The sequence below is a fragment of the Dryas octopetala genome, chromosome 8, assembly GCF_963921425.1.
Source record: "Dryas octopetala chromosome 8, drDryOcto1.1, whole genome shotgun sequence".
NCBI classification, from domain to species: Eukaryota; Viridiplantae; Streptophyta; class Magnoliopsida; order Rosales; family Rosaceae; genus Dryas; species Dryas octopetala.
This window is the reverse complement of record NC_141373.1, coordinates 14,469,741-14,485,901: the sequence shown is the minus strand read 5'-3', so window position 1 is coordinate 14,485,901 and position 16,161 is coordinate 14,469,741. Positions and strand designations below refer to the sequence as shown.

The following is a 16,161-nucleotide window of genomic DNA, read 5'->3' as shown; positions in this document are numbered from 1 at the left end:
GGTTGTTTCGTTCAGCAGTCATCCGACGAATAGAACAAGATTGTTCGGCGGGTACCTGCCGAACGAAACAACTAGTTGAGCGAGTCGTCGAAATTTTTTTGTTTTGTTTTAATGGTGGATGTTCAGAGAGAGAAAGAGAGAAAGAGAAAGAGAGAGAGGGAAAGAAAGAGAGAGAGAGAGAGAGAGAGAGAGAGAGAGAGTAAACTTGTAAACGAGCAAGCAACTATTCTTTGGAAAGTCCCATATGTACTTCACTGCTTTTTGCAGAGCCAAAGGCAATTCAGAAAGAGTGGCGAATTGAGGACAGCAATGACAGATACAGAGAAAGGGAGGTGGGTGGTTTTTTTTTTTCTGAATTAATGGGGTGTGTTGCGGTGAGAAGTTTGTGAAATGAATAAAATAGGGCTATTAGGGTAATTGAAGGGGTGTGTTAAGAGAAATTTTAAATTTTTTAAAAAAGGTAGGGGTGTGTAGGAGAAAAGGGTGTGCAAAAAAAAAAAGGTGTGCAAATTAATAACAACACTCAATTTATAATGTTTTATAGGGTGTGTAGGAGTAAAATGTGTGCAAAAAAAAAAAAGTGTGCAAATAGCAGCACTCGAAATAAATAGCATATTACAAAAGAGTCAATATTACAAATAAGTCAATACAAAATTTCTTATCACATATTAGTCAATTGTATATTTTGAGAAATTACATTTTAGTCAATGGCAAATCCATTTTAATCACTAAATCCAATCCACTTGATGATGTCATGTATTTTAGTGCATTGGAAAATAGCAATTTGCCCATCCTTTCATTATTTATGGATATAAAATTATAACATTGCCCTTAATTTAGTTTAAAGTATAGAAATTGAGTGTAGGGTATATAAATGAGATTTAAGGTTTAGAAATGAGGTTTAAGGTTTAGAATTAGGGTTCCAGAACTTATGACTTAAGGTTTAGGTCTCGGGTAAACCCTAAGCCGTTTTAGGAACCTAATTTTATCAAGCAAGTTATTTAAATCATGTTTATTCTCAACCAACCTATTTTGCACATCATAAGTATCAAACAACGAATTATCATGCAAAATAGAATTCTCAAGCACAAATAAGAATTTTTCATTCTCAAGCACATTCAATTTATCAACCAAGGCAGATTTTTTTTTTTTTTTTCATGCATACATTTATCATTCTCAAGAGCAAACAATTTACCACACAAATCAATTTTTATATTTAGAAAATTAGTTTTTTCATTCTCAATTGTTAATAATTGTTTAGATATTTTAACACATTTTTTCTTGGCCTTATAAGTTATAACACTCATCATACAACTCCTTGTATTTTTTTAAAATGTCTTCATCTTGATCCTCTTTCAAATCCTCATATTCATTATCTCTATGCTCATTCTCATCATCTAATTTCACAATAAAAGCAACATTATTATTTTCATCATGACCACTATTAGAATCAGACTCAATCACTATCACTCCAAGTTGCATTCATTGCCTTCTTTTTCCCTTTATCTTTTTTCATCCTAGTATTAGCACAATCAAAAGCATAATGACCAAATCCTTAACATTCAAAATCCTTAACATTCAAAATACTGAACATTTTTCTTTGACCTCACATTCATCTTAGACTTTGACTTCTCATTTTCCTCTTGTTCAAAAATCTTATTACTTGAATTTTCTTTATTTAACCTAAACCTACGTCTAAATCTTTTAACAAACACAGTCAAATCTTTTATAGTTATAGAAGCATTAGACCCATCATTATCATCAGATTCATCAGAGGTTTCATTAACAGTTTTAAGAGCAACACTTTTCAAGTTCTTAGGTTCAGAGAATTGCATTTCAAAGGTTTTTAGTGAACCACCAAATCTTCAATTCTCAAAGTGTTCAAATTTTTTTACTTCTTCAATGACAATAACCTTAGCATGAAAACGTGCAGGAAGAGACCTAAGAACCTTTTTGACAACCCTATGTTCGGGAATTTAGTCACCTAGGTTATGACAAGAATTAACCATATCACTAAGCCTAACATAAAATTCAGAAAAAGTTTCAGACTCTTCCATCTTGATGTTTTCAAATTGAGTTGTGAGTAATTGCAATTTTGACTATTTAATAGATGAAGTTCCCTCATGGGTAACTTGAAGGATATCCTAAGCCTCCTTAGAGGTTTCACAATTTAAAATATGTTTGAACTAGTCAGGAGTCACAACTGTGAATATCGCATTCAAACCTCTATTATTATTGGTACTATGAAGTTTCTCAGCATTAGACAATTCTTCATAAGGCTTAGAAGTTTCCTTACCTTTCGAATCTGTGGTGAATGGAGGAGTCCAACCATGCACAATTGTGTGCCAAACACAATCATCTATAGCCTAATGAAAGACTCACATCTTAGCTTTCCAAGCGTCATAGTTATTACCATCAAACAAAGGAGGATAAGCAATGGAACTGCTCGCACGATCCATATATTCTCAATAATCTAACCTTGGATCTCGTTAAGTGATTCTAGTGACCCACTCTGATACTAATTGAAATTCCCTAGTTAGATCACTAAACAAGCCTAGAGGGGGTGAATAGGCTTTATCCAAAATTATCCAATTTTAATTTTACCAACATGAACCAATTTTAATTATTCAGCGGATTAAAATCAATATGGACCAATCAACAAAACAAAGCAATCACAATCAATCACAAATAACACAGATTTTTTGATGCAGAAAACCCTCCATTGGGTAAAAAACTGCAGGACCTAGTTCCGATAAACAATCCACTATAATAACCTGAAAAGATACATCCAGTGACTCGATCTATACCCTAACTAGACTCCTTCTAGAAAGTAAATTGACCTCACGCCAACTGTAGCTCTTCGATCACAAAAATTGTAAGGAAACCTTCTTGCCAATGCCCTAAAGGCAAGAGTTCATGAACCCAGCTTCAATCTTGACGCTCGAGTTTAACCAATGATGTAGGATGGATGAATGAATGAATGAATGAAGTCGATAGCTTGAATAGATTCACAAGGAACAATCTATTCAAACTATCTATTCTTATGCACAATGAACTATCTCATATGATTAAGTGTTTATGCACTAAGGATGTTCATATAATAAATCTCACACTAAATCCTAGAATGCACAATCTCTCAAAAGTGTATAATGTATGAGCCAACTTGACTAATGAAAAAGCCACATATTTATAAGATAACAAACTCTATAGAAGTAGGAAATAAATCATAAACCAATTAAGAAAGAGTTAACATTCAATTAGGGCTTTTAAAACCTTGAAAAACTAGGATTAAAAACCTTATAAAACATTTAAAAATGCATGGGATCGATCCTACAAGCCATATGATAGATCCTATGCGAATCTCGAAAATTTCGCACGGTAAGATTGATCCCATAAGAACAAAGCTACTAGAGGATCGATTCTCACTATTCAGTATTCATAGAATCGATCCTTTGAGACAAAAAATTTTCAGAAAATTTTAAACTCGCGTAGGATCAATCCTCCTCGACCAAAGCATCTTTTAACACATTTTCAAACATCCTTTTCAATCCCGAAATTATTTAAACACATTTAAATGCATATGAATATAAATATAACTACCTAGAATGCATGTAAGGTATCTAAGTCTTATTACCTTAATCCTGAGTGAAATTGAACAAAGAGACTTACCTTTTAGAATCACAGTCATCCGTTTCTTGTTAGGATTGGCGTATGGGGTTGTGAGGGATCGCGCACGTTTTTTGGTTATCCGCCCTCTACCGGTGGCCCTCCTACATCTTTTAGCTGTAAACTTTGACGGATAAATGACCTTCACAGCGTCAGTAGACACATCATCTAAACTAATCGCCACACGTGTAGCATCGTTCTTACACGGCTTTACCAGCTAGCACACCTCACTAAAAAAGGATGAGAAGCTGCTTGATGATTGTGAGGTACCTAAGTTGAATGCTTCCACATTCCCACTTCCGTACAGCTTAAGCTTTCGCATGATTGAAGTGTTACTAGAACTTTAACCTCTGATGGCTGCATATGTTGGCTTTCATTTTTTGCCTGCATTTTAAGGGTGTAGGATCGTGCAATTTGGAAAATAAATTTCTCTGGATTTCCACCATTGTAGTCTGCGCCACCAGTTTGCACCGGGCAGGGGCTGAACAACACCTCGGGTTTTAAAGCTCTTTGCTGCCCAACTATGCCTGCATCATTGGTGTCAAACTTGTCCGGCCATCTTCGGAGACAAGGCAACAAACATCCCTATTGGACCTTCGTATGCTACAATTGTGTTGCTGGAGTCCAACAAGAGACCCTCAGACACATTGGATTTGGTAGCCAGGGCTTCCACACATGTCTGATTAGACGGTTGCTCTTTTGTCCCCTGCATCCCGCTCATTTCAACAGCAGCATCTCGATCCAAGCCCTCATCAACCTTCATAGGATTATACTCTTCCTAATTGAGATAATCCTCATTCAGTGATTCTTTCACATTCTCTGCTTCACCAGGTTCTCCCACAAGCATCCTTATCAGACCCAATATTAGCAGTTGATGGGATATCATGCGAACATGTGGGTGGTGTACACATTGGGTCGTTTACCCAGCCATTATTTGGCCCGAATACATCCCCATCTACATTCCTGATTTCAGCCAATATCTTGGACTTCAACTTGGAAAATTCACTACGCATGATAGAAGTAGTCTCACGCAAAAAATATTGCTTAAATCCTACCATCGCTGTCTCTATTTTCGGGAGAAGATTTTGCATCAATTCACCCTAGCCAAAGAAGCATCATTAGCATAATTACATATATATGCACTAGCCGAATTATATAGGCATTATCATAATTACATAGGCACCAAAAAAATGATTATTAGCAGATTTACATAAGCATTCCATTTAGTCCAATGTCTTATTAAATGCTTCATCTAGCTTCTTACCTGTGATGACTCCGGAAGATTGTTGACAGTAGTTGCTTGAGATTTTATGGTAAATGAGGAGGTTGCCTTCTCCTTAGTCTCGGGCTGGTTGTTCGCAGGTTTTGTCGCCACATTTTTACTAGCATTCATGCGCGATTTTGACTTTCTAAGTCTCATCTATTATCTCAGTATGCTTGCTTCTTCTCTGAACTCAAAGGAATAATCTCCATAAGGTCCATGTGAAGCTTCATAATACATAAGTAGCATAAGTACTATCAATTACATGCACACTCGAAATTCAAATTAATGTCTAAACATCTGACAATTTGTCAACACATTTTAAAAAGATGCCAAAATTACAAACATGTAATGCCCTACACAAAATACTTCAAGTCAGATCTCATTTCCTCAAAAGGGAGTATGTTGCTCATCATCTTCTTATAGCTAATTCCACCAACATTGGTCCATCAAACCATACGTGGGAGGACATCGTTTACCTTTTTGGCATCTCAATTTGAAGCTATGGCCGGAATGTACTCGTACGCCCAGACCTGTTAATCAGAATTTGAAAATCATTTCTCAGTCACACAACATAGGCTTTATGAGTATAGAATATGTGATAGGCCTAAGAGTTCACCTGGAATGCAAGGGAAAAGCCACAAAGTTGATATTCAATAATATGTCATCCCTTGCTTTCAGCCTTATCATATCGAAGCTGCTAATCGGTCCGCATAGATTCGATCGTCATTGCGTAGCTAAGACTCCCCAAGGGATATTTAAAAAATGCCTCATCATTCTCAACGAGCATAAAAAACCTCTTTTGAATATGGTTGTTTCTCTGCTTCCCCAGCAAAACAAAATGGATGAAGTACACCAGCCTCAATTTGTATGTATCATCTTCATTTTGGCAGGAAGTAAACATGACCTCTAAATCCAGTTTGATAATGGATTTTGAATTCCTAAAATAAGCTCCCTTCAAAGGGCACCTTCGGTCTATTTCTTTGATTGGTTCGTCATCGTTCCAATCTATTGAAGGTTTGCTCCCAAAATGTAGACCCGTGATTAGGGCAAATTGCTTCTTGCCGAACCTTAACACTTGGCTATTGTTAAACTTTATGACCATTCCATCCTCATGGTCATTTTCCGACGTTGCCTTCCGTAAAAGCAACAAATAGAGAAGAAGCCCACTAAACTTCAAACTCTCCCCAATGTCCAGAAACTGCCCGAAAGGAGATGCTTTAAACCTCTCCAATTGCTCTGGGATAAACTTATTTCTGATGTTCCGCAAACAATCTCTTACAAACGAGTGACTGGAAATTCTGGCCGGGCGGGGAGGACAGTTATGTTTTAGCTGGTAAGTTATGCCGCTTGACATCTGTTGGAAAAGCCATGAAAATAGTGAAAATTAAACCCAGTATCAAACCAAACTCACAATAAATTCACATACATATGTATATATGATTATAAAGCTCTTGCAATAGCACTTTGACGATATGTGTTGTAGCACATACTGTACATACTGTAAAGTGTTGCAACAGAAATTATCGAATGTTGTAGCAGCTGAAATTATCGAATGCTGAAGCAGATACTTTTGAATACTGCAGCATATACTATTAAATACTATTCAATGCTTAAAAGTATAAAACACCAATTCTAAAATCCCTTAGAAGTTAACATAATTAATTGTATAAAACAGAGCCTAAACTCTATTAAAGTGGAACCCAAAAAAATTTCATGTAAATATGTAGTTATCCCTAGCAATCATACTTCCTTCGCGTGTTCTTCAATTGTACGTAAGCTCGCAAATAATGGATATGGGAAAACAAGAGGAATAAAAAACGATTGATTCGCAGGATTACCTTCGCACGAAGAGGACAATCAAATTCTAGGGTTTGTATATTCAACGTTGGTTGCGTATATTCTTCAAGGTCGATGTTTAAATATGGCGATCAGGTGATTCCGATTGGTCTGGCGATGTCTCTGCGGCATGGAGATTGGGGAGAACTGGAGAAGAGTGGACTATCTAATCGACTTGTGGAATTCCCAGTCAACATATCCCCTATATAGATGGGTATTTTGGTCTCAAAAAAAGTGAAAGGGTTAGAAAAGTAAGTATTTGATAATTGGGTCAAAATAGCTTAAGTTTGATGAAAATAAGTTATTTAATTAAATTTTCCAAACTTAAAAGACAAACAAAAATTAAGCTAAAACTAAAAAGATAATATAGACAAATATGTAAAATATTAAACGAGAAAATGAAGCTGGTATAGGGTGGGGAGTGATATCCCCATCCACGTCCCATTCGGGATGTGTTCCCGCAGGGATTGGGTTTGTTAGAAAAATTGTCAACCCTACGTGAAAAGAGAATTCCGTATTTTCCCTTTTTTCTAAAACGCATCATGCATTTTAGTAAATTGGAGTTTGAAAATACGGAAACATCATTTGACTATTTTCAAACTAAAAGGGTAAAATTTGAATTTGTTTTTTGAGTTAATTACACTTACACCCCCTGAGGTTTATTGTGTTTTCACATACACCCCCTGAGGTTTCAATAATTACACATACGCCCCTTGAGGTTTCAAAACTGTTACATATAACCCCCTATAGTGAGCAAAAAATGATGAGAAATTATGCAAAAATACATGCTAAGGGGTTAAATGGCCTAATAAGATTACTCAAAGTGTAAAGTCCAACCTCAATACAAATATTTTCTCTTTTGTTTATTTATTTTTTTCTCTTGTAGGGGGTTATATGCAATAATTTTGAAATCTCAATGGGTGTATGTGTAATTTTTTAAATCCTAGGGGGTGTATGTGAAAAGACGATAAACTTCAGGGGGTGTAAGTGTAATTAACTCTTTGTTTTCTTGACCAATTTCTCGTGTTTTGCAAAGTGGACCACCGAATGTGTTTCTAGTCTCATTTTGTTTTCGTAAAATGAAAATGGGCTCCGTAAAAGGTTAACGAACAACCACTTAGTTTTTGAAAACCCATCATATTTATATAGGCTTAATTATCGATTTATCACCCAAAACTGTAACTCATTCCCACTTTACCACCTGAAAATTTTTTTATCTCAGATTACCACCTGTAACTTACATCCGTGTCCCATTTTACCTTGTTCCGTCAACAATTCCGTTAATGCTGACGATCTGGCCGTTAATGCTGACGTGGCGCGCTAAATGTGCGCCACGTGTCACATTTTTTTTTATTTTTTCGCATTTTTTTATTTTTTTATTTTTATAAACTTTGAAAATTCATTAAAAATAGCTCCGAACTCAAAAAAATACACGAAAAATTCCTACGGACTCGTCTTGACTAGCACTAATTTTCTATAAGGTTAAATTACCAATTTGCCCTCTAAAAATTTTCAAAAAAATTAGAAAGTCCAAATTTATTTCTAAAAAATTAAAATAAATTTCCTCTATTAAATAAATTCTAAAATTTTCGTAAACTCTTGGACAAATTCTCAAAAATATTTTGAAAAATTACCATAAGCTTGTTTTAGAGAATTATTTCGAGACTTTACAGAAATTTTAGAATTTTTCTAGAATTTATTTTGTAGGGAATTTTATTTTTCTCTAAAACCGAGAGGTCTTTTGGGTAGCAAGTGTTCACGAGAAAGGTAATGTTAGTTTTTAGAAGACTAACGGTGCAGGCCTCATATTTTTTGGAGTTCGGGAGATTATTCTATGAATTTTCAAAGAGTCTAGAGTATTTTAATTTTCTAGAAATAAATTTGGATTTTTCAAATTTTTTGGAAATTTTTAGAGGGAAAATTGGCATTTTGACCCCATAGTAAATTAGTACTAATTAAGACAAGTCGGTAGGAATTTTCCGTGTATTTTTCTAAGTTCGGAGCTATTTTTAATTAATTTTCAAAGTTTATAAAAATAGAAAAATCAAAAAAATAAAAAAATACAAAAAAGATGTGACACGTGGCGCACATCCAGCGCGCCACGTCAGCATTAACGGAATTGTTGACGGAACAAGGTAAAATGGGACACAGATGTAAGTTATAGGTGGTAATCTAGGACAAAAAAACTTTCAGATGGTAAAGTGGGAATGAGTTATAATTTTGAGTGGTAAATCGATAATTAAGCCTATTTATATATCATATCGTGTCATATTCATGTATTCATATATGTATTTGTGCTTCTTAGTTTACTACGATTAAGATTAAAATAAAAAATAGCTAACATTGAAAATAAAGAAGTAACTTTGGGGTCTAAATTGCAGAATACAAAGTAAAAAATCACCTAAACTTGAAAAGTGGAAAGCCAATTTTAACCCTTTTTCGTGGAAAGCATTGCTCGTTTAGGCATAGGGTAGGTCCGCCCATGGGTGCCACCTTAACAACTTTTGTTTTGTGGATAAGTGGGACCCCAATTTATTTCTAATATAATGTCACCTAGCACTCTGTATTCTATTGCTTGCTGTAGTACGGCCAGAGGGTCCATAATTCCAAAAACGAAAAAATTAAAACAGAGGAAACAAAGGAAGCGATCGAAATTGGCGCCCCTTTTTTCTTTCACTTTCTCTCTCTTTCTTTTCCTGAAAGAAAAAAAAAAAAAAAAAAAAAAGAGTAAGAAAGAACGAAAATTGAGAAACGGACACGAGCGAACCAATGAACACCTTCGTTATGTATATATCTATTTCGGTCTAAAGTGGAAAATATCGCTTTTTCTGATTCCCGCATCAAAATTAAAACCACCGCCATGTCATTGCGTAGACGAACCTTGCTCAAGGTCATCGTTCTCGGCGACAGTGGGTACGTTAGGGTTTCTAATTTTCACAAGCGGCAACATTTACATACATATTTTATATATCTACAGAATAATTATTAATTTTCAGTTTTTTTTTTTTCCTCATGTTAGGGTTGGCAAGACGTCGTTGATGAACCAGTATCCTTCAGGATCTGTGAGATTATTTTCGGCTTTTTTAATTATTTTTTTCAATTTTTGGGTTGGATTTGTATATTTTCAAGATTTCATGCGATCTCTGAAATCTATTATCTCAATGTGAGTGTTTTCTTTTGATGAATGTATAATTTTCTTGGCACATTCTGTTTAATGTACATGAATTTTAGTTTAGCTTAACATTGTTATGGCCAACATGTGCGCATTGTTATATTAAAGAGGTATCGGTGTATATATTGTTGTTTTTTTTGTTGCTAGTCTTTATGGTTCTTTAACTAATTACTTAGATATGTGCATAAGAAGTTTAGTCAACAGTATAAAGCTACAATAGGGGCCGATTTTGTCACGAAAGAACTCCAAATTGACGACAGGCTTGTCACTCTACAAGTGGGTTTTCTAGTTCAATGGTATTTCAGTTTTCTATTTTTTTTTAACTTAGGTTAATTTCAGTGCTAATTTACGGGTTTTTCCTTTGTTTCGTTGGTAGATTTGGGACACAGCTGGCCAGGAAAGATTTCAAAGTCTTGGAGTTGCATTCTATAGAGGGGCGGATTGCTGCGTTCTAGTTTATGATGTTAATGTAATGAAGTCCTTTGATACTCTTGAGAATTGGCATGAAGAGTTTCTTAAGCAGGTTTGGATTGCTGCCTTTCTTGATTCTGTATATATTTATTTATATTTAGTTATTTTTTCTTGCCACACTCTCAGTTTGGACCATTATTAGTTGGAAACATATGTGAGTGCTCAGTATTAACTACCTGGTAACAGAATATGATAAACTGTCTGACACACACACACACACACACATATAATGTTTTGAGTGATTTGAAAGTTAGTTGCATATCATCTGGGTATATAGTACGTTATGTTTTTATAAATATATATTACTGCAATGGTGGCTGGCCAGCAGTGTTAACTGCAGACTGTGTTTCTTAGTTATTCACTATTCAATCAATCATATGGTATGACAAAAAACCTTGGGAGTGTTTACTGGCAGCATTGACACAATGGAAATATTATTATTTTATGGAAAGTAATGTCAGTTATGTATTACTTTAGCTTGTACTGCTTGCTGAGAAATTTGATTAATAGTGAGCTACTTTTGTTTATCTCAGGGTGGCTGCTTAAGTAAAAACAAAAATTTGAGTTCTAGGGTTTTTATAGATTGAAGAATTAATACGGGGTATGGAAGAGAGAGAATTTAGAGCTTAGGATTGTGTAATTGATTTTTGTACTGCCTTGTGATTATTAGAGCTCATTTGATAACATTTGTGTTTATTGGTTTTCGTTTTTAATTAGAGAGAGAGAGAGAGCGAGAGAGAGAGAGAGTAAGCAGACAGGAAGTATAATAGTTTCTAAAATATAAACTAAAAACAATTTCAAAACGTTATTAGCTTTAATTTTTTCTATTCTTCATACTCTTTTCCCTCTCTCATATTTCACCTCTCTTCCCTCTCCCTTTCTCTCTTTGGCTTTCTAGATAATTCAATAGTATTTTTCTTCTCAAGTACACAAGCAATCTATAAGAACCTCTCTTGGGGTATCTATACTCCTTATGCAAGAAGGAGATGCTCATGGAGGGAGGAGTACAGGTTGCTTATCTAACTTCTGTCACTCATTTCTTGTGTCAGTTAAAAGAATTTGTAGAGAGATTACTTGCAGATGGGGATTTCCATTTAAGCAATAAAGATAAGTTATGCCACTTTTGGGGTTCATTGGCTGATGCTCAAGTCAGTTGTTAAATCTTAGCTTGCTGGAAAGCAGAACAGTACTGTGATTCTGATTTCTGAATGCTGTTCTGTGATACGTTGTGTGGTGAATTTGAAAGGAGAGAGACAGCTGATTCTCATGTTTGCTTTACAATTGGAGGACTTAAGGCTGCCTTTCTCTTTATTCTTCAATTTTAAAGACGTCTTTAACAGTTTCTTTTGCAACTCCTGTGCATTAGAGTTTTACTCTTGCTTTGATTAATTCATAAAGTATCCAAATAAAAAACAGAAGAAAGTTAAGGCATCATCCCTGTAGGACCTTTTTGGAATAATCTGGTGTAAGTTGTCAGCAGTTTCTTCATAGTTTCTCATACTGGGCTGATTTTGATTTCCTTGTTTCCCCCTACATTTATTTAGTTGATAAAATGCAGTAGCTTGATAAAGGAGTACCTAAGCAGTTCTGAAAGTTGTAAATATACTTTTCATGCCCAAGCAGTTTGCTTACAATCCTGTAATTTGAATTTTGTTTCTCAGAAAATGCTTATCTTTTGGCTTAGATTTCTTACGTCGTTTCCATTCTCATTGTCTCCCAGGCCAACCCTCCCAATCCCAAGACATTTCCGTTTATATTGCTTGGTAACAAGATTGATATTGATGGTGGAAATAGTCGTGTGGTAAGGATACACAATTGCAGTGCAGGCCACAATTCTTTTTTTTCCATGATACATTATTCTAATTATTATCTTACAGGTTTCTGAGAAGAAAGCAAGGGAGTGGTGCGCATCAAAGGGGAACATACCTTACTTTGAGACATCAGCAAAAGAAGATTACAATGTTGATGCTGCATTCCTTTGTATTGCAAAGTCTGCTCTTGCAAATGAACACGAACAGGACATGTAAGTTTAGATTGAGGACTGACATATTGTTTTCAATCTTTATTATATGCTAGTGATATTCTGGAGTATGCAAAGTTGTATGTTCAGAAAATATTTGGGTTCATCAGCTACTTCAGATTCAGAAGTGAGCATTTGTTCTGTTTGAAGCCACTTGTGCACTGTACATTGATAATGCTCTATAGCACATGTGATCGTAATCTTGCAATAGTACATGGATAAGAAATAGAAGGAAAATTGATATTTTTCGCACTGAAGGTAGTTTCTAGTATTCTTTAAAGCATCACTTTTACGAAATGAAGGATATAAACCTAATAGATGTTCTCCTTAGAATTGATTAGTAATCTCGTGGGTAATAATAGCCAGAGGTGTTTTGCACATCTGATCATTATCTTCTAGGATTCTTTCATAACATTATAGAGACAAGAATTGGATAAGAGGGAACATCAAAAGGCTTGTTTTCTAGATTGATAAGGATATGATTTGATGAAATTTTCCCCTTAGAACTTGAAAACCTTTCCATCACCTTACAGTGTCCCCGCCTTTCCATCACCTTATAGTGTCCCTGCCTTTCCATCACCTTATAGTTTCCCTGCCTTTCCATCACCTTATAGTTTCCCTGCCTTTCCATCTCCTTACAGTGTCCCCGTCCTTCCATCTCCTTACAGTGTCCCCGTCCTTCCATCTCCTTACAGTGTCCCCGTCTTTCCATCACCTACAGTGTCCCCGTCTTTCCATCACCTTACAGTGTCCCCCGTGTTTCCATCACCTTACAGTGTCTCCGTGTTTCCATCACCTTACAGTGCCCCCCGTCTTTCCATCACCTTACAATGTCCCCGCCTTCCATACCCTTACAGTGTCTCCACCTTTCCATCTACAATGTATCTACATGTTTGTGCTATTATTGTTGCATGCTGGTCTGTTCAGATTCTGGAGCTTTTTTTACCCTGCTTTTTGATCATTGTTTTTTTAATTGCAGATATTTCCAGGGCATCCCTGAGGCTGTTTCAGAGTCTGATCAAAGAGGTGGTTGTGCATGCTGAATTTATTTGAGAAGTGCTTGGCTGCCAAATTTTTCTTTTTGTGCTCCTGATTCATAGCCATTGTTTTGTACACGCTGTATACTTATTCTTGATGTTTAGCCATGCCTGGCTTTTGCCATGTTAAGGAAAGTAGGCATGTTTTGGTCAGATGAACTTCAAGGAACCCCCAAACTGTAGGAACCCTTTGGACCGACTCACTATGAGTTTTGCTTTAACCTTGGAAAAGGAATCAATGTTTTTAGTTTTGAGAATCAACTTAATGGAATTGTTCAATTCAATTTTGGGATAGAGTTACTTATGTATGTGGTCTTGAGTTAATATCTTTTGAGTCTTTCTTTTCTTTTCTTATTTATGTGGATATTCATGTTGGCTAATACAATATTTGAAATCAATTCAGTAATCTTCTCATAGTTCTAATTGGATATAAGAGAACATAGCTTCTTGGTAAGGTAAACAGAGGCTACAGAGCGCTGCTGCCTTCCTACAATTAGGAAGTCTGCCAAGATAATAGAAAGAGTTTTCTTTTAGCCAAATTGAAGGTCGAAAAGAAGCATATGTTTCCATTGTGCAAGGACGTTATTGAAATATCTATTTATATTCAGAATTTCATTCTCCATGCGCAGATTGTTGGTGTATGCAACTTTTTTTTTTTTTTGGTGTATGCGGAGACTTGACGAAATATGATTTACTGAAAGAGTTTGTAAAGTTCGGGAGACAAAGTGAGAAGATTAAAGTTTAAAGGGGTAAAGTGAGAATAAAAGGTACTTTCAAGGAGCCTTTACACGAATAAGCCAAAAAAATATATATATATCGTCACTTGCCTTTTTATGAAGGAAATCAAATTCTCCCACTTAGTGTGGTAAATTTAACATTTCATACCTAATGAATGAGTGTTCTCTTTATTATAGTACAAGGTCTAAAAAATAGTAAAAGGTAAATATGAGAACCAATAATTTGCTTCAATTCATGTTTCATATCCAATTCCATAATGACATTTGTAAATTAAAATTATTGATTTTACGTTTTAGTCTCAATTCAAATTTGACAAGTGTCAAAAACATAGTAAATATGTGAACCAATAATTTGCTCTAACTAACGTATCATAGCTCTAATTGATGTAGCATATCCAATCCAACAATGACATTCATCAATGAAAACTATTGATTTTACATGTTAACCCCAATTCAGAATTGACATGTGTCTAAAAGTGATACAACAATTCTATATATAATAAGGTGTCATTTAGGTCTCACATGCTCATTCCGAATTTTCCTAAAATCATTATGCCTTGCAATTTCTATTGCTTTGTAACCAGTCTTGTTCTATGGTTTTATATCCATAGCAGGATACGCCTCTATTTAACCCTTATTTTCTATGAAACATTGTCAGCTACCTAAATTGATTGGAGCAATGATTTACCAGACAAAAAACCACAACCTCCTTGACGAAGAACGGAGCTTAATAAAGACCGAGTCTCCATCCATTACTTCCATGAAACAAAATTTGAAATGTAAGTATATAATTTAATTAAATAACTATTATATTATTTTTTCCTTATTATTTTTTCTCTCTTTTGTTGTGTTTTATTAAGGTTTATGAATAATAAGTGTCTTTTGTAATTCTATTGTAAATATGTTAGCCAAGATGGACATGGAGGCTGCTTGTTCTAGTATGGTTCTCAGAGGTTGTTTGAACTTGATCTTTCAGAAGTTTGATGAGGAAGAATGATGCACCATAGAGCATCCTGAGGGAGAGGATCAAATATATATTAAATCCTCTACTTTTTTGGTCTTCGATCTCTTCTTGTATGCATTGCTGGTGGACTGCAAATGTTTATCATTTGATTGTTTTTTACCATCAAAATTTGGGGATCTAGTTAGACTTTCATTTCCTCTTCATCACTGATGTTGAGTTTTCCAAGACCTCTCTACCAGAAGAGAGAAGAAATTTGATTGCATAGGGAACAATTAATGAAGTATACATCTTCTTGTTGTCATACTTCTTTGGATCATCGATTTACCAGACATAGAGTTACAATATTCTTAATTGGCCGGCATATAATTAGAGATTGAGGGAGGTTATGGCCGCCCCCCAAAATTTTCTTGTAATAAAAAAATTGAAATGTGAGTATACAATTAATATAAATAACCAAATTGTTATTCTTTGTTTTTTTTTTTTTTTTACTTGAGGCCTATGGATAACCGATGCCTTTGGAATGTTATTGTAAATTTATTTCTATTGGCCTGCTAATATAAGGTGTAATTCGCAACAACTTTATATTAATTTACGTGTCAATGCCAATTCAAATTTGACAAATGTCTAAAAAATAGTAAAGAGACAAATATGTGTACCAATAATTTTCTCTAATTGACGTATCATATCCAATCTAATAATTACATTTGTCAATGAAAACTAATAATTTTACGTGTCAGCCCTAATTCAAATTTGACATGTGTTTAAAAGTGACACATGGACAAATATAATAATATAGGGGCATCAACATGTTATTGCCAATAATAAATCCTCGACAATTCTATATATATTAAGGTGTCATGTGAGACCTTAGGTCTCACATGCACATTCCGAATATGCCTTGCAATTTTTATCACCTTATTGATTGTTATGTATAACATTGAAAGGATGCATTTATATCCAATGCTTTGGTTGAAGAATAATAATTAAACACCTT

At 34.9% G+C, this 16,161-nt stretch overlaps 2 protein-coding genes across 2 annotated transcripts; one reads left to right on the top strand and one right to left on the bottom strand.

Moving 5' to 3' along the window:
* Positions 1 to 5,418: 5,418 nt before the first annotated feature.
* On the bottom strand, positions 5,419 to 6,284 carry LOC147277485 (K-box region protein (DUF1985)). The gene is made up of 3 exons (XM_086255643.1): positions 5,697 to 6,284; positions 5,547 to 5,585; positions 5,419 to 5,460 (listed from the first exon to the last, which is right to left on the bottom strand). Exons 1-3 carry the CDS (start codon positions 6,282 to 6,284, stop codon positions 5,419 to 5,421), a joined length of 669 nt encoding a protein of 222 aa, XP_086111769.1.
* Positions 6,285 to 9,378: 3,094 nt separating this feature from the next.
* On the top strand, positions 9,379 to 13,745 carry RABG3B (RAB GTPase homolog G3B). Its single transcript, XM_086252937.1, has 7 exons — positions 9,379 to 9,679; positions 9,786 to 9,812; positions 10,115 to 10,214; positions 10,315 to 10,461; positions 12,130 to 12,210; positions 12,287 to 12,432; positions 13,409 to 13,745. The coding sequence occupies exons 1-7, from the start codon at positions 9,627 to 9,629 to the stop codon at positions 13,470 to 13,472; spliced, it is 618 nt and encodes a 205-aa protein (XP_086109063.1). The 5' UTR covers positions 9,379 to 9,626; the 3' UTR covers positions 13,473 to 13,745.
* Positions 13,746 to 16,161: the final 2,416 nt, after the last annotated feature.